The sequence below is a fragment of the Candoia aspera genome, chromosome 2 (genome assembly GCF_035149785.1).
Source record: "Candoia aspera isolate rCanAsp1 chromosome 2, rCanAsp1.hap2, whole genome shotgun sequence".
Classification (NCBI taxonomy): domain Eukaryota; kingdom Metazoa; phylum Chordata; class Lepidosauria; order Squamata; family Boidae; genus Candoia; species Candoia aspera.
The window spans coordinates 66,103,384-66,128,653 of NC_086154.1; the positions used below are offsets into that span (position 1 = coordinate 66,103,384).

At 42.1% G+C, this 25,270-nt stretch overlaps 3 protein-coding genes across 3 annotated transcripts; 1 reads left to right on the top strand and 2 right to left on the bottom strand.

Annotated features, from left to right (window-relative positions):
- Positions 1-4,296: 4,296 nt before the first annotated feature.
- Positions 4,297-6,274, bottom strand: HIGD2A (HIG1 hypoxia inducible domain family member 2A). Its single transcript, XM_063292117.1, has 2 exons — positions 6,044-6,274; positions 4,297-4,990 (listed from the first exon to the last, which is right to left on the bottom strand). Exons 1-2 carry the CDS (start codon positions 6,186-6,188, stop codon positions 4,824-4,826), a joined length of 312 nt encoding a protein of 103 aa, XP_063148187.1. The 5' UTR covers positions 6,189-6,274; the 3' UTR covers positions 4,297-4,823.
- A 180-nt stretch (positions 6,275-6,454) lies between these two features.
- NOP16 (NOP16 nucleolar protein) lies at positions 6,455-13,045 on the top strand. Its single transcript, XM_063292114.1, has 5 exons — positions 6,455-6,644; positions 8,481-8,583; positions 9,279-9,348; positions 9,768-9,874; positions 11,227-13,045. The coding sequence occupies exons 1-5, from the start codon at positions 6,538-6,540 to the stop codon at positions 11,365-11,367; spliced, it is 528 nt and encodes a 175-aa protein (XP_063148184.1). The 5' UTR covers positions 6,455-6,537; the 3' UTR covers positions 11,368-13,045.
- Positions 13,046-13,124: 79 nt separating this feature from the next.
- Positions 13,125-23,344, bottom strand: ARL10 (ADP ribosylation factor like GTPase 10). The gene is made up of 4 exons (XM_063292111.1): positions 22,983-23,344; positions 15,252-15,423; positions 14,445-14,620; positions 13,125-13,902 (listed from the first exon to the last, which is right to left on the bottom strand). Exons 1-4 carry the CDS (start codon positions 23,175-23,177, stop codon positions 13,708-13,710), a joined length of 738 nt encoding a protein of 245 aa, XP_063148181.1. The 5' UTR covers positions 23,178-23,344; the 3' UTR covers positions 13,125-13,707.
- Between the last annotated feature and the right edge of the window lie 1,926 nt (positions 23,345-25,270).

Sequence of the window (25,270 nt, forward strand, 5' to 3'; positions counted from 1 at the left end):
CAATAAAGGCAAGTCTCACATGCTGAACAATTATGCTGGCAGTAGTATATTGGGTGACTCAACAAAATGAAAGCTAAGTTCATGCAATACAGTATAGAATACTAAGCTCTAATTTCAGGAAGAACCCACCAAAGAATATAAAGTCATTATTTATAGACATTAATCAGCTTCTTTGGCCACTCTTTCCACTGCTGTTATCTCCCTGGAAGTGTAATCTAGCCACTTTATTCATATAGTATAATGCCACTCCCTTCTATCTTGCTTAAGATTTCAGAACCATGCTGGATATCTGCTCTGCTCTGCATGATATCATACTTCTGCATAGTTCAAACCAGCGCATGGCTGACATGGAAAGTGCGTAATATCAAGCTGTTTTGGTGGCAGAAGCTTTTACCAACTGGCTGTAAGAATTCATCCATAGACACAATAGAGAAAAGTGATCTGCTCTGACAGTCAGACTAAACCTTTCTCTTCCGTGTAATGTATTTGTGTAACAGTTATCAGACACAAATTGTTACCAGAACTGATCTACAATGCAAGGAAATAGTCAAAGAGTTTTCTTTTTCTGAGAGATATTACATACTACAATATGGTGATTATGCATCAACAGCATTATTTAACAAGACTAAATTGCCAGCAAGATAGGACAAAATGTCTGGATTCATCATTCTGGTGACATAAAACATAGTGCAGTTTAAATTTTGGCTTACTGTATTGTGCAAGCACAGCTGTAAATCATGGTTATACTTGAGTGCACTGGGCAAACCTATCCAACTGTAGCTTTATTCAGTAAACCATGGCTGGTGTTGTGAACCCACCCATTATAATTTATTCAATAAACCATGGCTTAGCATGATATGTAAATTCAGCCAATATAGCTTTCCATGAAAGCCTGTCTGTTCAAAAGTGTATACAGGAATCCCAGTGGTTTCAAAGAATAGCCATCACTATGTGGGATTTTGCATTTATTAAAATATATCTCGCTTGTTCCTGCCTAAATTATTTGCTATCTCCTCAAATCTTTCCATTGTTTGCAAATTTGATAATCCAAACTCCTTTTCCAAGCCATTTATAAATATGTTGAACAGCATAGGGTCCAGAACAGAGCCCTGAGGTACACCACTTGACTCTTCCTTCCAGCTTGATACAAAACTTGTTCAACTCTGTTCTAGAGGGTTCTAGAGAGCTAGTCTGGTGTAGTGGTTAAGGCATCAGGCTAGAAACCAGGAGGCCGTGAGTTCTAGTTCTACCTTAGGCACAAAGCCAACTGGGTGACCTTGGGCCAGTTGTTCTCTCTCAGCCCTAGGAAGGAGGTAATGGCAAACCACTTCTGAAAAACCTTGTCAAGGGAACTGCAGGGACTTGTCCAGGCAGTCTCCAAGAATCGGACACGATTGAACAGATTAAAAAAAATCATCTAGTGGTAGCATATTCCAGCCTGCATTTTGCCATCTTGTCTACCAGAATCTCATGGGATACTTCACTGAATTCTTTGCTAAAGTCAAGGTATGTTATGACTATAGCACAATGGACAACTAGGCTGGTCATTCTGTTAAAGCGTTATCAGGTTGCTTTGGGTTAATTATTCTTGCTAAACCCATGCTGGGTCCTGCCAGGCAATGCATTCTTTTTTAAATGTTCTCAAACCAAGTGTTTTCCCAGTATGGATATGAAGCCGGATGATTGTCATTACCACACTCCTCTTTTTGGTGTTTTGCTGTTCTCCAAATCTCTGTCATTACATCTTCTCTCCATGATTTCTCAAAGAAAGGGCTCTGGGATACCTGCAAGCTCCTTCAAGAATCTTGGATGAAATTAGACTTGTCCTGGAGACATAAACATGCTTATGGTAGTGGCCTAACTAACTTGCCACTCCCTTGAGTCAGTTCTTTTAGTTACATTCATTTGAACATAGTAGCCCTTTCGGGAGAAGTAGGAGATTATGCCCTCTCCCCATTGTGGAATCCTTGGTGCTCTCTGTGCTTGGTTCTTTGTTTGTAGACATTTCATTACCCAACTAGGTAACATCATCAGTGCTGATGCTGATTTTACCTAGTCGGGTAATGAAATGTCTGAAAGCAAACCATCAAGCTCAGAGAGCACCAAGGACTTCACAGTTCAACCCTGAGCTACAGATATTCTCTTCTATTGGAACCTCTCCCCATTGTCTATTATTCTTACCACCTTCACCCAGCAGCAAGCTCACCCATTCCATTTTCTTCCTTTTGCTAGTCACATAGTTCCCAAAAGTTCTTTTTTCTTTTAATTTCTCTTGCAATCCTAGGTTCTTTTTGTACTTTAGGCTTCTGGCTTTTATCAGAATATATTTTAGCATCCATTTTGTAAAATGTAATAAACATGACCAAATTTTAAGCAGGCTTAACAGTTCAATCCTATTTAATATTTAAAGATATTTAGATTTAGTATCTGTAAAGATATTTAAAGATAAATCCTATGGGATGCAGTGTAATTTACATTCAGGCATATTAGCATAAGATTATATCTCAAGATATATTACACACATATCGTTGAATGGTAATTTTTCCTCTAGCACGCCTTTGGAATTCAGCAGTTTGAACGCACAAGGAATTGCTAGGAATTTTTTAAAAGTTGGCATAGGTTGTTAGAAAATCATTGACATGTGGAAGATGCCAATAGTTAGCAAAAGCAAGTTTACAATTTTGTTGCAATCTAGTAAGTTCAAAATGAACAGACTGGAAAAGAGATGCGATTTACCCTACCCTTGACACTGTAGGACAACTGTCTTACTCTATGATAGCCAAAAATAAGGAGGCATCTGGTAGCACGTTTTCCAACTGGCAAATTTTATTAAAAGGTATAAGCTTTTGTGAAATACAGTTCATCATATGCTTGGAGTGGCTAAACTGACATAGGATTTAAATTGGGATGAAGGGAGGGGAAGACAGGGTGGTTTATTTATTTATTAAATGTATAAGGCCATTGTGACTCCAGGCAGCATAAAATGGTAAAACAAAGAATAAAAACAAAAGAAAAATAGGCATCTGAGGAACCCCCCCCCCCAAGTTCTAAAGGAGTCATATAACACACAAGGGGTCTGCACATACTCTAGCCCAAGGCCTATGGGAAAAGTCAGCTTTTAAGAGCTCTTTTTAACAAGGTCTGGGAGAGGCCCAAACAAATCTCTGGGAGGATATTATTCCAGAGGGCAGGTGCTGCAACTGAGAAGGCATGGTTCGTAGGTCCCATCTGATGACACAGTTTAATGGCTGGGAATGTGCCATTAAGTCCATCCCCATTCAGGCCTAAAGATGGAACATCTCTAGTCCTGGGTGATCCAAAAACCCACAATTACTTGGTCTTATCAGAGTTGAACCTGAATCTGCTCCTCCACATCTACACCTTGACAACCTCCAGACATTGGCACAAGACCCTGACACTTGCTAACATGGGGCTGATATATACAACTCACTACCTTCACCAAACTGATGGTACCTGACCCCAAACTGACTGATGATCTCACCCAATGCCCTCATGCAGATGTTAAGAAGGAGAGGAAGAATGCTCTTATGTGTGCTTGGCTGGATTCACTCTTCATCTTCCTCTGATGGTGCTCTAGGTGTCTCTTTTGGCATTTCATCTCCAGGTGCCTAAGAAAATGAAAGCACACCCCAGGATTCATGCACAGTGAGAGCTGCACAGGTGCAATTTGTTGTAAGGCCTTTGCCACATGTCCATTTCAGGCAGCCAGCAAAGTCTCAGCCAAACTGTCCATCAGATCCTCAAGGAAAAGCCCAACCTTCCTCTGCAACTCATCAGGGTTTATTGGTTGACTGGGTCTGTCTTATAGATCCTACCTCCCTGCAGGGGGTGGGGTAGCACTGGCAAAATAAAAAGCAATCAGAATATGATATGCCCTCAGCAATAGACTGATGACAATGCCCACAACTCTCAGATCAGGTAGTTACTGCCCTGCAACAAAAAGTAAAATTGCCCTGAAACAAACAGTAAAGACCTCTGAGGTGCATCAGGTCTTGATGACATGGGTCAGCTTGACAGTTTCCATGAACTTCTAAGATGCCCCTGACACAATGCCACCTGGAGGAAGGTTGACGTTACCAAAGATTACGAGCCCTGGAGACTCCACCGCCAATCCACCAATGGAATCTATTAGCTCTGGCAGGGAACTAGCTGTGCAGCAGGGAGGCTTCAACCAAAGGGTCTTACATCTAGTTATCTACAGTCTTGCAGATGCCAGTTATACGTGAGGCAGATTAGAAGTACCTTATCAATTAACAATTGTTTCAGACTATCTCAGAAGGTCTTAACAAACACAATGGTTTTTAATACATCACAGTCAGACTCCTCCTGATTTCTATCCACACTTGACAGTGACAAAATTTCAGAAAAAAAAATAACACCAAAAATAGAAACTTTAAGATTCTTTAACACTCAACGTATTCGGCTCATCACTCCCAATCCCCATAATAAATGTGTTGTCCTCAATGCATTTTTAACCACACAACTGCCCAAGAGATAATAAAGGCAATCTTTCCAATCTGCTTCACTTACGCAGATAATCTTACTGGCTTTATCAGAAAAATAGGCTTAAAACATGGCTACAGTAGACAAAAAATGTCATATACCAGTGGCAAATTTGAATCACTGGAATATATTAACAATATTATCAAACAAAAATTGGACCTCCTTGACACCAGATAGTCACTTCCTAAGTAGCACTGAGATATCATTCTCCAAAATGTAGTATGCTGGCAGGTAGGCGGGCTTGTTCTTACCCAGATTAGTGGGCAATAGTTTCATATTACTGTACAGTAACAGTTTGTTCACTTGGATGGCTTCAAGTTTGTAAAGACTACACCCACTAGCAGGGACGCAACAGTGAAACCCTGGGCTAGAACACGGGCCCTCATCATCATCTGGGATTTCTGGGGATTATTCCTCATAAAGCAGATGAGTCCATAAGTCAAAATTCCTGCTGTACCAATGCAGCCTGGAGGAGAGGGCAGGAAAGGAGACAAAATAAGAATTTTTTGTTACAGAAGCTTGTGCTACCCCCTGAATAATCCATCCATTTTTTTTTGTTTGAGAGATCCCAGTTCTGTCAAGAAATTTTGGTTCACTATCTTTTAGTCTCAGTTCTCACGTAGTAAAAGGGTAACAATAGATCTAAACACAAGTATTTAGGTAGGACATTCTTTTCCATTCTCTCACACCAGGTAAAACTTAATTTATAACACTTCTATGCAATGTTTCTCAACCTCAGCAAGTTTAAGCTGTGTGGACTTCAACTCCCAGAATTCCCCAGCCAGCCATGTAATTTCAACCTCCCCCCATGCTGGCTGAGGAATTCTGGGAGTTGAAGTCCACACAGCTTAAACTTGCTGAGGTTGAGAAACACTGTTTTTATGGCTCATGCTTCTTTTAAGGACAAAGGCTGTTTTGCTTTTTTGTTTTTTAATGGCAACCCTTCCTGATCAGTCTCAAATCTCAGGAACTGGTGGTTAATGTTTAAAGCCATGCTTACTTTCCTTTCTACATAAGATCTATGCTGTTTGATGGGTACAGCTATATCAGTGTTTTTCAAATTTGGCAAATTTAAGATTGGCTGGGGAATTTGGGAGTTGAACTCCACGCATCTTACAGTTTCCAAGTTTGAAAAACACCGAGCTAAATGATGAGAAGAAATTAAACAAGAAGTTTCCCAGGAACCCTTAAGACCGTGTGGTTCAGACCAGGAAAAAGGCATTTCTGGTGGCTGACTAAGCTCCGGAGCCATTAAGGTCTGGAAAAACCTTTTTAACGTTCCTTCTTAGGATGGGCTTTAGCTGTTTTTCGCATTTTAGGTATCTTTGATGGCTAGGTTGGATTTGAGGCTGTTTGTTACACAATAATCTTTTCTCACTGTTCAACACGGCCTAGAACGCCGAGGGCAGGCAGATGGAAATATTTTAAATAAGTAATATTGAAATAATACTGTAACCCCTTGCTTTCCCCAGAAGTCGCGCGCTCCCAACCCCACCATTCGCTATTCGCCCAGGCTCACCGATGGGCACAAATGGGTTCTCGCGGAACTTGCGCACGAACTTGCTTTCAAACTGTTCGGCATCGAGCCTATGAGAAGTCGGAGTAAAGCCTTCGATAACCGGGGGGCGATGGGGGTCAAACGGCGGCGGAGTACTCTGAGCCATGGCAGCTCTCGCCGGACGCCAGAGCACGAAGGTCACCTCTTGCTTCGCTCTAGCGACGTCGACTGTTCCGCCGCAACCAAAGGCGGCGTCGGGCACGATCTCCGTCTCCAGCCAATCGCGCTTTCTACCTGAATCTCGGAAATGGTCCCCTTGCCCACAGGCCCTGGCATTCTGGGAAGTGTAGTTCATTTAATGCATCTTGGCTACCCTGACCGAATAGGCAGAACTACCATTCCTATCTGCCTTTGCGATGATTGGTCCGTCTGCCTCTTTAACTGCGACGGTAGGGGCTTCTTCGTGGAGGAGTGTGCGCCGCTCCTGGGTTGGTCTCGACTCGAGAGCCGCCACGATGCCGAAGGCCAAGCAGAAGAGGCGTCGGCAGAAGTATAATTATAACATCGACCGCAAAAAGCTGAACAGGGCTTTCCGCAAACGCGCGGCGCCTCGAATAAAATGGTAAGTAGCCAGGAAAGGGAGAACCGGCTGTTCGATCATTATTTGGGGCGATCGTTAGCTTAGATACGAGGAATCGCCCGTCCTCAGTCATTTGAGATGTCTGGAAGGCACCAGGTTCTCAGGGCAAACGTAGGGTCTGCGTTTGCGCGACGTGCTTGCCCATACTTCATTTACTTAGGGTTTATTCAGCCCAATTTTCTGGGTTTGCGATACACCTTGAACCAACCATAAGGTCTGGGCTGGTTTAACACGCTAGGCTAAAACGTGGGAGGCTGGTTCGTGGTTCGAACCAGCCTCCCACGTTTTAGCCTAGCGTGTTAAACCAGCTTCGCTCTGGGAGGCCACCGAATCCTGCTACGTTCTCTAATAGCAGCGCCGCTTCTGTTTTAACCAAGCATTGAAATAAAACCGATAGACCTAACTCCTTAAAAAACGTGGTGTTTGCGAGGTCGTGTTCAAAACCTGCCAACGTGGGTTCTGTTCCAAAAACAACCCTAAGTATTTTTTGTTTGTTTGGATTATGTTATGTTATCAGCTAAAGGGATCTGGATAGTTTGGAGCAGGGTTTCTCAACCAGGGTTCTGTGGAGAGGTCACTAGGGGTTCCCTGGGAGATCACGATTTATTTAAAAAATTATTTCAAATTCGGGCAGCTTCACATTAAAGTGGTAAGTTTCATTCTTTATTTTTAGTTTAAGAACACTGTCAATGCATATATACAAGCCTACACATGAAACGAATATAATAATTTTGTAACTTCTGGCATGTATTTGAGCCTGAATGTGCAGGGGTTCCCTGAGGCCTGAAAAATATTTCAAGCATTCCTCCAGGGTCAAAAAGTTGAGAAAGGCTGGTTTGGAGTGACCGAGGGCAGGAAAATAATGCATTATAAAAACTGCAGCAGCACAAATCATGTGTCCTCATTGTAAAATTAAAACTATTATTCCTGCTTCCCTGTTTCACTTTACCACTTCTTTTCTCACTTTTTTTCTTCCCTTTTCCTCAGCTGCATACTTTAACTAGCTGTTCCTTAACCCTGCATTATCTCTCATTGTCCCAATAACTACTCCTATTTACTCCCATTCAAATATCTCTCCATTGAGATTGCAGTCATGGAATGCAGGATATTGGTTGAACTTTTTCTGATTCCCATAGTTATCTATGATATCTTCCATGCTAATTTCTCCCAGGGAAATTGCTAGATCACACTGGGCTTAGGTGCTGTGAAGAATGTTGCAGTTAGATTTTGTTAAAGCAGCATATAGAATGAAAATGGCTCAACTCAAGTAATGGAGGACACTTCATTATCATTACTATTCCAACTCCTTTTCATGTGTGAAAAGGCTAAAATATTCAATAATATTTTAGTAATATTCAGTTACTAAGTTTTTAAAAAGTAATGAATTGAAACCAAATTGTGCTAAAGAGGTACTGTGTCTCTTAATGATACTTGTTGAAATACATAGATTTTGAAGGCACTAGACAATTGCACAGGATCAATCCTACCATTAGGTAGAGCTGAGACAGCTGCCATAGGCAGCCAATTTCATATGTCATGAAACACCAGCAGATTGTCAGTTAAAGCGTTCTACTTTTACAGTTGCGGAAGGAGAGGAGCACAAACAGATATGAGGTTTTCAGCATCAAAATAACATTCTACTCTGTTCTGTGCACTTGAATTGGGGGAGAGGACTCGCAGATGTTGCTTTGTTCCAGCGTGCAAAATCTTTTGTCTTGGTTGCAAAAGTGTGGTCATTCTTATTGGAAAAGGGAGGAACCTCCTTCAAGAATGTGTAGTATTGATGCACTGTTTTCTTTTCTCCCCATTTCTCTTCAGTGCCCAGATCCGACATGCCTGGGATAGCACTAAATCAGTTGCTAAGAACTTGGCAGAAATGGGCCTGGCTGTTGATCCAAACAAGGCAATTCCCATTCCAAAGGTTAGTGTTGTATGAATTCCAAGTACAGTTATCACTTGGAAGTTCAATGAAAGGTGTAAATCAAGGTTTATAGATTGGGAGTTGCACTATTTACTGGAATGTTGTTCCAGGAAGACAGTATTTGGAAAATGGAAATAACATAAATGGTTAGAAAAGTACATCATGAAAATGTTTGTATCTCTAGATTTTTTCCAGTAAATCTCAGATGGTATTGGTTAAATAAAAAGTATGCATGAGAGAGAACATTGTAACTAAACTGTCATTAGCCCAGCTTTTTGTTTTAGAGGTAAATTCCTCTTTTGTCCCCCCATCCCACATTTCAGAAAATTGAAACAGTCATAGAGCTACTTCCAATTCTTGGTATTTCAATTAATCAAGTAAAAATCTCTGTCTTGTTCTTATTCACTTAGTGCCCCCTGGTGCTGACATCCCAAGCTATCCTGAGAGATAAATGGCAGAGTGCTAAAGGTTTATTATACAAAAGCTATCACCATTTGCATTATATAATAATTTGAAATATTCTGTGATGTAACACTGCATCAAATTAGATTCAGAAAGAAAGTTACTGATCCTTGTAAATGTTTAAAATGAGTTAACCATAGTTGTAAAATGTTAGTCTGGATAAAAAGAAAATACAAAATAATTCTTAGCTATCTTTTTGTAAAACATGAATTGTTGTGTCTTTTAAATTACAGGATATGAAAATGGAAATTGATGGACAAGAGACAGAGACAAAAACTGTTAGGAAGCCTTATGTAATAAATGGTGGGTATTACTTCATATTGGCAAAGTATGAGATAGATCTAATTCTTCATAGGGAAATCCTTCACTAGAAGTCTTGCAGTCCTATTCCAATTCAGTGCAGTTTTCTTGTCATCTTCATTGTTTATTACCAAACAGCAGTTATCCAAAGGTTTTTGTTCGTGGTTTGAATACAAACTGTATTTTACATTCAATCAGGTTTTCGTTAGAGATTAGGGTGAGAGCTTAACATGAATATGTTGTGTCTGCCATTATGAAAATAATACATCTTTTTCTAGGAAATCTAAGCATGTCTCATACTAGAGGAAATGTAGATGACTTCCATAATCTACTGGTTGGGTCTAGCAGTTCCATTTCCACAAAAGAAGGTTTCACAGTGCAAATATTTCTTAATGCCTTCTTGCTTTTTTCTTTATACCCAGAATTAGAATATGAGGCCAGCTTCCCAGAGAAGAAGTCGGAGACCCTCTCCAGCGATCTTATTGACTATGTCAAACACATGATCCAGAATCATGGTGAAAACTATAAGGTAGACATCCTGATTTTGGGGGGCAGAGATAATTTCGTGATTATTCCCACACTGATATATTTTTGTTTGGATAATTACAATACATCATTGGAAAATGATAGGAAAATGTCAGATAATCCAAATTACAATAGCTAGGTTTTTGTAGTGAGGAGAACTGGTTGTTGCTAGTGGTTAAGGTGCTGGGCTGGAAACCAGGAGACTCAGAGTTCTAGTTCTGCCTCAGGCATGAAAGCCGGCTGGGTGACCTTGGGCCAGTCCCTCTCTCTCAGCCCAACTCACCTCACAGGGTGGTGGTTGTGGGGAAAATAGGAGGAGGAAGGAGTGTTAGGTATGTTCCCCGCCTTGAGTTATTTATAAAAATAATAAAGGTGGGATAGAAAGAAAATAAATAATCATGCCAGTCCTTTTGCCCCCTGCACTGGCTTCTGGTTATTCCAAGGCCAATTCTAAGTGACGGTTTTAACCTCCAGGGCTATAGATGCCTTTGAGACACCTTACCTGGATGAGATCTCCTCTCACAGGCAGGTAAATATTTAAAAGGGAAGATCTTTTTAGTGCTGACTAAAGCTTTTTCCAGAGAGACTCTTCTGAACTACATGGTGGGATCTTTATTATTTTCCCCACACATTTTAGGAACAGTATCCAGATCTTTGCATGGGTTTTAATATAAATGACTTTCATCATTGTTAAGTCTTGCATTTATTTATAGAATAGGATTATGCATTATTTATTTATTTATTTATGTTCTGTCCCGCCTTTATTATTTTTATAAATAACTTAAGGTGGTGAACATACCAAATATTCCCCCCTCCTCCTATTTTCCCCACAACAGCAACCCTGTGAGTTGGGCTGAGAGAGACTGACTGGCCCAGGGTCACCCAGCCGGCTTCCATGCCTAAGGTGGGACTAGAACTCCCAGTCTCCTGGTTTCTAGCCCATTGCCTTAATTTGTTTCCTCTCTTTGCCCATGTTGCTTTGTAGGGTGCTTCCTGCTTGACAAAATATATAAGATTGTTCTGAAATGGGCATTAGAACTGAATTAAGCAACCTAGCGCCCTTCAGATGGCTTATACTGGAGTTCCTACAATCCTTTGCTGCAGGTGGAGTTCAAAATATCTGGAGGGCAACTGGTTGTCTCTCCGTTCTGTAGGGAATTGCATCCAGCATCTGAATCTATCCTTTTTTTTTTTTTTTAACTGCAGTCCTGTGGTTGCATTTGCTTTGTGTTCAGCCTCTCCTTGAGACTTGACGTACAATGTACTGCTTACTTTCTGGGTGTGGGGACCTTCTAAGGCCATATGTTGAGAGAACTACTTCTCTGTTAATCCCTAATTGTCCTATTTACCTCCCAGGCGATGGCTCGTGATGAGAAGAACTATTACCAGGATACGCCAAAACAAATAAAGAGGAAGATCACTGTGTACAAACGCTTCTATCCTGAGGAGTACCAAGCATTCATTACATCTTTACAGCAGGAAAAAATGGATCAATGAGGAGGAGGAGATGCCAAATAATTATTTCTCCTGCTGCCATGGATTTAAGTGACTGATGTTGAAAAACTGAAACTTGAATTACATAACATACTGCCTTCTAAAGAGAGATAAGAAAATATCTCATAGATGGAACTTTGGTTCTCCATCAGAGTTCTTCCACAGTGTAGAAAGCTTCAGTTAGCTTTCAGATTTATTTATTTCACTGATGGTCTCGTCTAGGCAAAATAACATTCTTAAAGTGACAAAGTATTATTTTGCCTTATAGAGACCTCGGTTGACATAAACGACTTGTCTAAGCCTTGTGTCAACAACAGAGCATGCTGAAAGAACATATTATGTTAGCTAAAAGGATCAGCTGTGAATATGAGACCAACTTGTCCACTTTGTGAGCATTTTGGAAAGACAGCACAATAATAGTAGCCTCAGACAGCAGTTTCTCAGAAATAAGACATCAAGATTAAAGCCTCAGAACTAGTAAACTTGGGTCAGAAAGAGCCACCTCCACTCTCCAGTAAGGGCCTAGCCCAGAGAGATGACAACTCTCAGCACCAGTCCATATTTATGGGAGGGAAGAAGTCACTGTCTCACCTGATGGCAATGCTGGGATGATGGTTCCTAATGTGTGATGCATTATGATTTTTTCAAGTCATCTCTCATGTTTTTTAAGAGTAGAAGCAATATTGGTTCTCTCTTTTGTGTCTCTAGAGACCAATGCTGCAGTGATCCTTTTTTCACGTAGCTACTACAGGAATCTGCAATTGGTAGAATTACTGAATTCTCTGCCAATGCACCCTGGAGAACACAGGACTGAAAGGCTTTCTAATCCCAAGTAATGTCTGCTGAAAGTGGCTGCTGGCAGTAACCTCACCATTCAGTGTCCTGCTGAATTACATGCTGTGATTCCTCAGGTTATGTAGAACAGTCTCATATCTTACAACTCAAGATTTATTGATAAAAAATGCAAACCATTTGTTAGCAGTTACCTATTGCATATAGGGCTAAGATCTATTATCCAGGTTTCCTATATTCTGTGATAGGATAAATAAAGGAGGGGGATGGTTGAAAGGTAAATTCTGCAAAAGGAGCCTAGTCAAAACAAAAATGGTGTTCTGTCAAGAGAAAAGGGAGCGTTGGAGAGTAATTGTACATGCACCATTTTCCTATTTAAGGAAAAGCTTGTAACAGCTCCATTAGATCTATAGAGACAAGTTGCTTGAAGATGGGATTGGAGAGGTGAGACAAATGGCTGTTTTTTTCCTCATTAGAAATTAAAGAGGATGTGATTGGTAGCCCAAACGACATGATCTACCTATACTTTGTAACAGCCACTACTGGCTCAAGGTTGCTTTTGCACAGATATGTTTTGTTTCTACAATGGAACAGAAATAAAAACTTTAAGAGCTCCTGAGGGATTGAGATCAAATAAGGATATTCAAGTACATTACTGCTGAACTTTGCCATTCCAGGGGACACCTGAATGTGTCAGCCTGCATCTCAAACTTCCCAGTCAACATGGGAAATGGAGAATTAAGCTCAACTAGTTTGGATGGTGCTAGCTTACATGCATCTCTTCATGCTTTGTAACTCAGACTTGCCAGTTCTCTTGACCGATCTCAAATACCCAGACCCAGTGTAGTGGTTACTTCAGAAGCAGCAAGTAATAAATAAGAGGATAGCAGTGTCTTGGTGATTGAAGTAACTTTGGCATCAGTTCAAGGTGGCTGGCAAAAAACACTGGCTGTAAAATTGCTGCACTGAGCTATTCTCAGAGGCACAATTGGTCTAACGTGCTTAGCGTTACAAGGTAATCTACCTAGGACCCCTCAAACCCTGGAAAGGCCATCAGTTTCAGTGCACACCACTTCCAATTAATTGCAGCCAGGATGAAGTGGTCTTTCAGGAGCAAGATTAATCCCCAGCTTTTGAAATAACAAGGCCATTTCATAGGCAAAGTGAAGTCTTAGCTACCTCCATGTAAAGTAATTGCATTTTCTCTTCCTACTTATTATAAAGTCAGCTATAGTAGATCCTGTAAAGAAAAATGTAAAGTCTTAGTGCAACTATTGGTATTACAGTTCCTTAAGATTGTGAAAAGATCAGCAGCTGCTTCCAGTAGGTCTCAGAGATTGATTGATGTCCCCCCACCCCAAGAAATGTCCTTTGCCTTTGTTTTGCTTCCTTCTTACCCAGAACAATAGGAATTATCTCCAAGGCTATATTGATAGGTGGGATTCTTCCTCCAAAGGCATTTAGCAAATCCCTAGAAGTGGGCTTTTAAGAACAAAGGCTTCCTGACTATGCGGGAAAAGCCGCCCCCCCAGTAATTGCTGAGAGGAACAATCACAGAGAGTCCATCTTGCTTGAATGGGCAAGGAGTTTGACCAGCAGGTGCTTCAAATGAAGAACACTGTTTGCAGTGGCCAGTCCAGCATAAGTAGCACTTGTGGGCAAGAGAAAGAATTTCCTCTGACTGTCCAGGTTGTGCAAGGCCAGCTCTTCTTGCAATTTTGCCACACTCAGGGCATCACTCTTGTCCTAGAATACATAGACAAATGATCATTTAAAAAACCTCAAGGCCTTTCCTGCAGGAGAACTATGCCACAAGTTTGTAGCTCCTTTTATTTGAATAAGGATTAGCATTTAAACTGGGCAGGCAACTATTGGTGGCTGGGGCTGTATTTGCTTCTTCCAAAGCAAAAGGAGTGCGGTGAGCAGGATAGTCAGCAGATGGAAGAGATCAGACATTTTCTGAATTTATTTTCTTGTTTTGCTCCCATGTCCTCCACCTGCTTTTCTATCCTATCTATCTATCAAATCTTAATACAGGTATTTCTTTTGTTTGCTTCTGGAAATTAGTAAGAAACTGGAGATTTACTGTTACATTTTGGTTGTATCATTGCAAACCTTAAAAGGTTTTGGGAGCACAGAAAGATAACCTGGGAAAGTTGATCATGAGGTTAAAGGAGTCAGAGAGTCACATGCAGTTCTAGAATTGGAAGTTGCTCTCCCTTCACAAGTTAAGCTGTATCAGGCTACAATTTTAGAATGTCACAGGTGAAGGATAGCAAGGGACTTACCTGCTTGTTAGCTAAGACTATCAAAGGCAGCTGAGGGTCCTCAGCTAGCAGGCAGTGGAGCTCCTGCCGAGCAATGTGAAGGCGTGGGCCGTCTGCAGAGTCTACAACAAACACCAAAATGTGGGCTTTGCTTAGATACTGGTTCCAGTAGAAGCGTAGATTCTGGCTCCCACCAACTAATATAATAAAGAACAAAAATACAAGTTGACTGAACAGCATTCTTCCCCATTCTGATGCCCTCCAGATGTGCTTAACTGCAGTGCCCACATCTGAGGAATAAATCATGAGGAAATATTTCTTTACAGCATATCATGGGCATCTTTCTCATGCCTTAAATATAAATGTTGATTTAAATAGAATTTTCTCTATTGTATCTAAATACCTATCAGTCTCCCAGGTATTGTTCAGGCCAAAAAATGCAAAACTGGACAAGTCATAGGAGATTCCCAGCAGAGAAGATACCAATTCAAGCCTAATGGCTTCTGGACACAGTTTTCCCTTATTTCAGTATTATATCAGATAGAAAAACAATGCTGAGCTAACACAGGTCAGATTAAAAAAAATAGTTGGTTATGTATTTGGTTATTTTTAACCTTAGGCTTTTTGAGGCTTAGTTTATAGTGTACACAAACTGAGTTACTTAGTTACCAAGTTAAGTGTAGTTTCTGTGAACAAAGGCAATGACTTATGATAGAAATGAAAAAGATCCTGACCCATCCTTCATACACAAATGCCAGATTACCATCTCTTACCCTGCCCCACATGCAGTGTGTTGCAGATTGTGCCCTGTTCCCAAACAGGACCTACCTTCTAGAAGGTCCATCTGAAGCCCACTGGCCTGCAGCTGCACTGAGTTGAAGCCTTGAGTAGGTGCTACGTGCTTCTTGGCTTCTGGACTACACACGTAGTGAAGAATTGTGCTTTTTCCAGCCCCATCCAAACCGAGAACCAAAACTTGGTATTCGCAGTAATGTGGTTGCTACAAGAAAAAGAGTTCAGGTTTAGTTCAAGCAGTTGTTATTGGTTAAAAATAATTGAAAACCTTGTAAGCCTGGCTCATCACTGAAAAAATGGCTGTGCTAAAATATTCAAATGAGACACTAGGCAAGCAGGAAAAAATAATAATTAATCTAAGTAGTGTTTCTCAACCTTGGCAACTTTAAGATTTGTGACCTCAACTCCCAGAATTCCCCAGTCACACATCTTCAAGTTGCCAAGGTTGAGAAACACTGATCTAAGTTATGGGCAGTATTCAGAATATTCTTGTCAAAAGCATAGCTGATCTATAAATTTTGCAAATTGATCACTTATTCTTGACAACTTTAGGGAAAAATAATGACTTAGCCTAGTCCAGTTTTGGAGGCTGATGGTAGATTGATTTAGGACACCATTCCTTGAAGAAAGGATGATGAAATCACACGAGTAATAAATAAAAGTAATTGCCCCAAACCTCTGTTACATGTGTGACTATGAAGGATTTGGGAGTGGGGGATGGAATTAAAGCACTGGTGCCAATAAAGAGCCAGTCAGTTTGTGAGGAAAAAGGGGGCACAGAGATCTTCAAAAAGTCATTGGATTAAACTACCTCAACTGTCTTTGACTTCAAATAACTACCAACAATGTGGATAATTTTCATCCAGTCTCCCACCTCCCCGTTTTAGGGAAGGTGGTTGAAAAAGTGGTGGCATTGCAGCTCCAGAGGATCCTGGATGAAACGGATTATCTAGACCCTTTGCAGTCAGGTTTCAGGCCCGGAAACAGGATGGAAACAGCTTTGGTTGTGCTTTTGTATGATCTCTGGCAGGAACGGGATGGTGGCAGTGCATCCATCCTGGCTCTTCTTGACCTCTCAGTGGCTTTCGATACCATCGACCATGGTATCTTTTTGGGGCAGCTCAGGGAGTTGGGGGTGGGCGACATAGTTTTGTGCTGGTTTGCCTCCTTCCTCCAGGGCTGGTCCCAATTGGTGGTAATAGGGAGAGATCCAGCCTGCAGTCCCTCCTTTGTGGGATGCTGCAGGGTTCGATACTCTCTCCCCTCCAACATCTACATGAAACCGCTGGGTGAGATCATCCATCGCCACGGGGTGAGGTATCATCAATATGCTGATGATACTCAACTATATATCTCCATCCCCGGTGATGTAAGTGAGGCTGTGGCCACCCTCTCCCAGTGCCTGGAGGCTGTGGGGGTCTGGATGGGGAACAACAGGCTTCGGCTGAACACTGGTAAGACAGAGTGGCTGTGGGTTGGGGGCTCCTCGGTATCCAGAAACTTACCATCTTTGGTTCTGGAGGGGGTCGCACTGCCCCAGACAGACCCGGTGCGTAACCTGGTCTCCTGGACTCATGGCTCCTGCTTGAAGAGCAGGTGGCAGCCGTGGCCAGGGGAGCCTTTGCCCAACTTTGTGTTGTGTGCCAGTTACGCCCTTTCCTGGATCAGGAGTCCCTCCGGTCAGTCACTCATGCCCTGGTCATCTCCCGTATAGACTATTGCAATGCGCTGTACATGGGGCTACCCTTAAAGAGTATCCAAAAGCTACAGGTAGTCCAGAATGCAGCCGCACGAGCAGTTTTGGGAGCCCCAAAGGCGGCCCATATAACACCTTTGCTCTGTGAGCTGCATTGGGTACCAGTTTGCTTCTGGGTCCAATTCAAGGTGTTGGTTATCACCTTTAAAGTCCTACATGGCATGGAGCCAAGTTACCTGAGGGACCGCCTCACTCCCGTTACATCGACCCGTCCCACCTGGTCAGGAAGAGAGGGCACATTACGGACCCTGTCCATGAGAGATTGTCAATCGGCAGGGTCCAGGAGGAGGGCCTTCTCTGCCATAGTTCCCACCCTTTGGAATAAGCTACCCCCAGAGATAAGGCAAGCCCCTACCCTCCCAGCCTTCCGGGAGAGGCTTAAGACATGGCTGTGCCACCTCACTTGGGGTGGAAGAGGGGATAGTTTGGTGTAGGGGTGGCTGGCGCCAAAATACAGCCCTGGAGAATTGGAACATCTTCCATCTTTGGTTTTAGCCTTTTACCTTATATATTTTATAATACTTAAATATTTTTAGAGTTTTTATATTGTATATTTATATTTTATAATGTTTTTTATTGGTATGAATCATTGTTCATATGGTAGTTCTTCTGGACTCCTGCTGAAAGAGCAGGTGGAGGCTTTGCCTAGTTTTGATCATGATGCCAGTTGTAGTCATACCTAGAACAGGATGCACTGAGGATGGTCTTTTGCTTCCTTGTCACTTCCCACATGGATTACTGTCATTTGCTCCAGATGGGGATGAGCATATATCTAATTGATTATGCCTGCCTGGTACGCTCACATAGAGTGGGTGTCCTCCAGGTCCCCTCTAATAAACGCTGCCATTTTGTGGAACTGAGGAAGTGTGTCTTCTCTGTTGCTGCCTCACCTTCTGGAACAGCAAATACCCCCCCACTCGAGATGTGAATGATGCCCACTCTGCTGGGCTTCTGCAAAGCCCTTAAAACCTGGTTCTGGTCCCAAGCCTGGGGTTAATGTGTTTACTAATGTATTTGTGGGGTCCCTTTCATATCAACCTGTTTATCATTCTGGTTCTTTTATTTATTCATTTATTTAAAATTTCTTCACCATCCATCTCTCCCAAAAGAGGTACTCTTTTAGTCTGGGCTGCCTATTTAGGTGTGTTTGTTTTTGTTTTCTGGATTTTGAAAGCTGCTCAGAGTCTAATGGAGTGAGTGGTTATAAAAAAAATAAATTAAATTAAACCACTGATACAGGAGATGTGTTGGCTACTGGTTTCTTAAGTATAATTCAAGGGCTGGTTATCAATCATAAAGCCCCAAAAGGCTCAGAACCTGGTAACTCTGAGCAGGGCTGCACCTGGGGGTGGCAAGCGGGGCATGTGCCCCGGGCGCCACACTGGGGGAGTGCCAAAATGACAAAATAGTATATTTTTGCTCCTCACCAACCCATGGCGGGGGGCGTGGAATCCATGTTTGCCCCGGGTGACACAGACCCTAGTTGCTCCCCTGACTCTGAGACTGCCTCTCCCCAGCCTTTCTGCCTAATCTAGAGGTCCCCTTCTACCAAGTAGGACAGGAGAAAAAACAGAGGAGGCATTCTCAGTCCTGGCTACCCTTCTCTGGAATGCCTCTCCCCCTTCACCAGAAGAGTAGGAAATTGGCTCCCATCTAACAGCTTCCAGAGATTGGAGGCCTTTAGTGACTGAATAGTAGGGTGGGGCTACCACAACAGATGAAAATAAAAATGTTGTGAGATGAAGGGGTTTTTTGTTAACTATATTTATCTTCTGTACACTACTTAGAACCCAATGGAGTAAAGCAGCATATAAGTCTTACAGATAATAAAGGGATAACCTTTGTCATTCAAAGCAAAACAAAAGAAGCAGCCAACACTTAACCTTCCTACACAAAAATTCCATACAGTATTGCCTTTCTTGGTGGAAGAATTAACACTTCCTAAATTTATTATAAATTATGGGTAAACTCATACATGGGGGTAGCAGTCCTTCAGATCCTCTCCCTAACTCTGTAATGATAAGTACCAGCACTTTGAATTATGTCAGTGAAAACAAACAGGAAGTCAATGGCATTAGTATAAGATCGGTGTAGTATGAGCAAAACAAAAGCAACAAGCAACTTGCCTTCCACATTTTTCACAAGTGAAACACTCTTCAAGAGCAGTCCTATGTACAGCAAACCAGAGATGACCAAGACATGGAACACTGTGGTCAGCTCCAGCCATCAGAATGAATTGGACATTTATTCAGGAAATATTTTGTACCAACATAAGTTGCCACCTGGATAAAAGCTCAGGAAGTTAATCGGCTTAGTCTAGGGCAGTGTTTCTCAACCTTGGCAACTTGAAGATGTGTGGACTTCAACTACCAGAATTTCCCAGCCAGCATGGGGAATTGAAGTCCACACATCTTCAAGTTGCCAAGGTTGAGAAACACTGGTCAAGGGAGAGGCACTTCTCTCACTAGCACTGCATCCTAAGGAATCTGTTATGACGATGAGAGGAACGGTGGGATTATGAGAATTTTCATAATCTACACATGAAAAGAATGAGGAAGTTAACTGAGGAAGCCTGCCTCTTTTCATCTTCACCCAGTTGCAGACCAGTGTTCTCTCCTCTTTAAATCTGCTCACCTTGCAAAATCCTTGGTTACAAAAAGTATTCTTTTTCTAGTGCATTACTTTTATAAGCTGTCACCACCAAAATGCAAGAAGCGCTCCAATGGGACAGATCAGAAGCTTGCTTTGTCCGAGAGTTTGGCCCAGTAAGCATTTGTGAGAAACCCACAAGAGAGGACAAAACTCAGTGCTACCGCCTTCCTGTTCATCTTTACCAGAAAACAATATTGGGAGTGGTTATGTGAGGTAATAGACACTTTTTTTAATCCGTTAATTGTGAGGAGACTGCCTGGACTGGTCCCAGCAGTTTTCTTGGCAAGATTTTCAGAAGTGGTTTGCCATTGCCTCCTTCCTAAGGCTGAGACACAATGACAGGCTCAAGGTCACCCAGCTCGCTTTGTGCCTAAGGCAGGACTAAAAGTCATAGTCTCCCAGTTTCTAGCATAGTGCCTTAACCACTACACTAAACTGGCTCTTAATTTACACTTAGCCTTCATTTATTTGACTCTAATCCTCTTTTTAAAGCCCTCCAACTTGGTGGCTGTTACATTTTCTGGTGGCACACCCCAGAACCTAATTATGATTTGTGTGAAGCCATACTTCTTTTGTTTAATTTTCCCACCACTCAACATTTAAGGGTGACCATGGACTGCAGCATTAGAAGGACAAAGTCAGCACTTGACCAAAGGTGAGGTTAGTTCAGAAGAGCTTAACATCCAAGCAATTAATCATAGTCCTTTTGGCTTCCCTTCCATATATTTCTATGGTGCCACCACAGAAATTAAGGCTGAAGTTTGCAATCCTATACGCAGTTATTGGGCTCAATGTGTAATGAATGCCTATTCTAAAACACTCTCAGACTCATGAGCAGGAATTCAAAGATACCTGATTTATTAAAGAATAGTATGCAGGATCACAAAGAAAGCTGAGAATGGAAAAAGCGTGCCAAATACAAACTAAAAACCCTCGGTACAAACGAGATCCCTCCCCCCGTAGAATCTTCCCAGGCTCACAATCCCAGGTGCTCCTAACAGCTTCTGCTGGTCCGCGGGAAAAGTCCTTGAGCAGAGCACATAACCCAAACACATTCCATTGAAATGAACATAGATACAGAGCTTGGCACAAGGTTTCGCAGCAGCTCCCTCCCAACAGAAACACGCGTCAGCACCATGGCATGTGAAACGTTACGATGTACAGTGCACATTGAAACAGTGAACATGACACAATGTGACTTTTCTGAACTATGTACTCTTTCTCTCTGTGCATGTCTGTGTAAACTTTTCAGAATCTTTTAGTGTCAAACAGTTTCTAAGAACTAGCTAGAGAATATTTTTAGACCCAGCCTTTTATACCTTCTTTTTCACTCTGCGAGATTACCAAAAGGTGATGCAGGACTTCGTTTTATAGAAGTCACTCTAATTCCCTCTCAGCAAGTTTATTTCTTATAGCATTTATAATTCTACTACCTTTTATGATGTTTTTCACTTCTTAAATCGGGACAATTTATCTGTTATTTCCTGATCCTTGTTACTGGTCTCCCTTTAATAAATATTGTACTGGCAGCTTTCCAGCCTCTGATAAGAAGAGTGCTTAAGACAATGACAAACTTTGCAATTTTATCAGATTAGCAGTTGAATTTCTAGGCCATTAATGTTAGTGAGTGATTAATTTGTCCATAATCCCTAGAAGTTCATCCTTACAGGGCTGGTCTCTTAAGACCCACTCCACCCCCTTACCCTGATTTTTTGTGCCTTTGTTCAAAACTACCTGGACAAGTCTCTGCAGTTTTCTTAGCAACATTTCTTCAGAAATGGCTTTGGCATTGGCTTCTTCCTATGGCTGAGAGGAAGCATGATGATAGGCCCCAAGCCACCCAGCTGATCTTGTACCTAAAGCAGGACTAGAACTCACAGGCTCCCAGTTTCTAGCCTGGTGCCTTTAACCACTAGACCACACTGACTCTCAAGATCTTCTTTTGGCCTCATAAAAAGGTACTGTATGCACAAACCACTAAGATCTAAGCTTGTCATAGGTGAACATAATAATAGCAGCAGACAATAATCTTGTTTCCTGTTGTTGTTTATTTGTTTAGTCGCTTCCGACTCTTCGTGACTTCATGGACCAGCCCACGCCAGAGCTTCCTGTTGGTCGTCAACACCCCCAGCTCCCCCAGGGATGAGTCCATCACCTCTAGAATATCATCTATCCATCTTGCCCTTGGTCGGCCCCTCTTCCTTTTGCCCTCCACTCTCCCTAGCATCAGCTTCTTCTCCAGGGTGTCCTGTCTTCTCATAATGTGGCCAAAGTATTTCAGTTTTGCCTTTAATATCATTCCCTCAAGTGAGCAGTCTGGCTTGATTTCCTGGAGGATGGACTGGTTTGATCTTCTTGCAGTCCAAGGCACTCTCAGAATTTTCCTCCAACACCACAGTTCAAAAGCATCTATCTTCCTTCTCTCAGCCTTCCTTATGGTCCAGCTCTCGCAGCCATATGTTACTATGGGGAACACCATTGCCTTAACTATGTGGACCTTTGTTGTCAGTGTGATGTCTCTGCTCTTAACTATTTTATCGAGACTTGTCATTGCCCTTCTCCCGAGGATTAAGCGTCTTCTGATTTCCTGACTGCAGTCAGCATCTGCAGTAATCTTTGCACCTAGGAATACAAAGTCTTTCACTGCTTCTACATTTTCTCCCTCTATTTGCCAGTTATCAATCAAGCTGGTTGCCATAATCTTGGTTTTTTTGAGGTTTAGCTGCAAGCCAGCTTCTGCACTTTCTTCTTTCACCTTCATCATAAGGCTCCTCAGTTCCTCTTCGCTTTCAGCCATCAAAGTGGTATCATCTGCATATCTGAGATTGTTAATGTTTCTTCCAGCGATTTTAACTCCAGCCTCGGATTCCTCAAGCCCAGCATGTCGCATGATGTGTTCTGCATACAAGTTGAATAGGTAGGGTGAGAGTATACAGCCCTGCCGTACTCCTTTCCCAATCTTAAACCAGTCCGTTGTTCCGTGGTCTGTTCTTACTGTTGCCACTTGATCGTTATACAGATTTCTCAGGAGGCATACAAGATGACTTGGTATCCCCATACCACAAAGAACTTGCCACAATTTGTTATGGTCCACACAGTCAAAGGCTTTAGAATAGTAAATAAAACAGAAATAGATGTTTTTCTGAAACTCCCTGGCTTTTTCCATTATGCTCAAGCTCCAGTACCACGACAAGGTAACGATCCTTTGCTGAAGAATCTTGTTTCCTAAAAACCCGCTACAGTCGCAGCCACACGCAGCGTCTCTACTCCCATTTCCAAGGCAGAGGCGGATGCAGCTACGAAGTTCTCTCTGAGCAGAAACATTCGCTCCAGGCTGCAGAGAGAGGGTCCCTTACCTCCGCTTCCTGACGCGCGTTACACGCCCGCAGCTCCGCTTCCAGCTGCTGCTCCCAGCGTCCTCTCCAGCCGACACAGCTGTCGTTAGCGTCTCGGAAGTAGATTTTCCACGCGATGAAAAGGAGGGAACCGAGGGCTGCTACCGCCGCTCCCAGCGCCAGGGTCAGGTGTCTGAAGGCGCCAGCAGGAGCCATGGAACCGGTCTCAGTGATCTCGATCGGCCAGAAGCTCCTCCGCCTCACCGCTCGGTTTAGCAGGTCCTCCCCTTTAGTTTACCACGCGTCCCCCGGCGCAACTGAGCTCAGCAGCTCGCCTGTTAGGAAGTCTCCGACAGGTACCTCCAGCTGACCGGACCGCTCGCGCTTAATCTAAGCGGCAGCCGAAGAATTCCCCGGCCGATAGCAACAGCAGCAGCAAGCTATGGGCCGAGTATCGCTGACGTCACTCGTCATCTTAAAGAGGACGGGCTCACTCTGTCCAATTGCCACCAAGAGCTTATGGTCTTAATGAGCCGACCTCAAGGTGATGTGCTCCACATGTTGGGTGATAACGTCAAAACAACGTGGCCATGCTTGTTTGGATGATGGGAATTGTAGTTCAACACTTCGGAAGGACACGAGATTAAAAAAAAAAGCTATCCTGCATATACGTTTATTTCAGCAAATACATTACAGTCAGGAACTTTGCTTTTCTCACTGTGTGTATACGCTTCCTTCTGATATTTACAAAAATCGAGGGAATAGCTTTATACCTAGTTAGATACTGGCCGGTTTTATTCTGTATTGAAACTAAGAGGCTGGGATTCCAAAAGATTGCAGGGAGGAATGTTTCTCCACTCTGCTTAGAGATGTCACAGACAGGGGGCCATTTGCATGAAAAAGTGTGCGTTACCCACTGATCTAATACCCTACCTACTTGATTCAATATCAGTCTTGATATCAAACTTTACTGCTTCTCCTGCCACCTAATTCCACATTTCAGGTGTTCTTGAAGTCATCAAACATTTGGATTCAGTATTGCATTCCTGAACACGCTCATTTGAAGCATAAGCCCTTCAATTTATTTCCATGCAAATATGAATGAAATGTGTCTGCCTACTGCAATCTTAGGAATGCTGGCTTAGAGTAGCAGTTAACCCAGTGGGTGTCATATGAAGTATGTTTAACTTTGAAGTGACAGGATGCAAAGGAAACATAAGGTATTTTTATTATACACATGACTAGTGAGCGGATTATGCCCAAACTCGGGCCTGTTTGAACTAGTACTCAGGCTCAATCCCAGTTACTAGTATTTAGTATCAAAGCTCAGTCCTTAAGTAGAGTTAAGAAAGGTAACTTGGTATAGGTAGAATCTATGAATCTCACCATGAGTGACCACAATGAGTTTCCATATATCTAGAACTAGGGAAGGCTACTGAGGAGAGTAAAAGCAGTTTCAACACCTACAATTATAAAAACGAAGTTCTAGATGTATCACTATTTTTTTTTCTTATGAAAACCCCTTCACCATAGAAGTAGGGAACAAGGTTTTGGTGAGGATGCTGTTTGGCCTTGCTGAGATATTTACGGGTTTTTTTTGTTCCCTTTCCTGTTGAATAACACAGTGATTAGGTTCCCATTTGGTGCTAAGCTATAATGTAGTTTGCCTGATTTTGACTTATTGTATTAACATGTCCATTATGGTTTGTAAGCCATGGTTTATGTATGGAGTCAATTGGGTTATAAAAAAGTTATAAAAAAGATTATTGAGGAGTATGCTACCTTCGAAGTCCACAAGAGAGTCAATGGCTGAGTTCATACTTGGTTTGGATTTATCATTTGTGTGACTCTAGATACTGTAGTTTATTCAGTACAATATGGTTTAATGCAGTAATGCTCCACAATATTGTAGAAATGTCTAAGTTTTTTTGGAATGGAAAAAACAGAAATATATCTAGAATAATGTTTAATAAATTATAGCTCTAAACTGATTTATTTATTGTTTTGAACATACCTAAGCACTTTTCTATTTTCATTTGTTTACTAAAAGTATTTGTATACTACTCCTCATACAAAAAGTAACCATAAAAATATTCATTGAAAGATAATGTTAGGGGAGTTAATGGCTGGAGAAAGCCAATATAAAGAGATGAGGGCAACACTGAAAAAGATTGCTCCTGCAAGACCTCTTTCCACTTGCTGATCCTGGGTTTGTTTCATCCATTCTGTCCATCCCTATGAGGACCAAATCATCCTGATTGGGACCACTGGTTGGGAATCTGCAGTAAGAATAGGGAGTACATGATGTG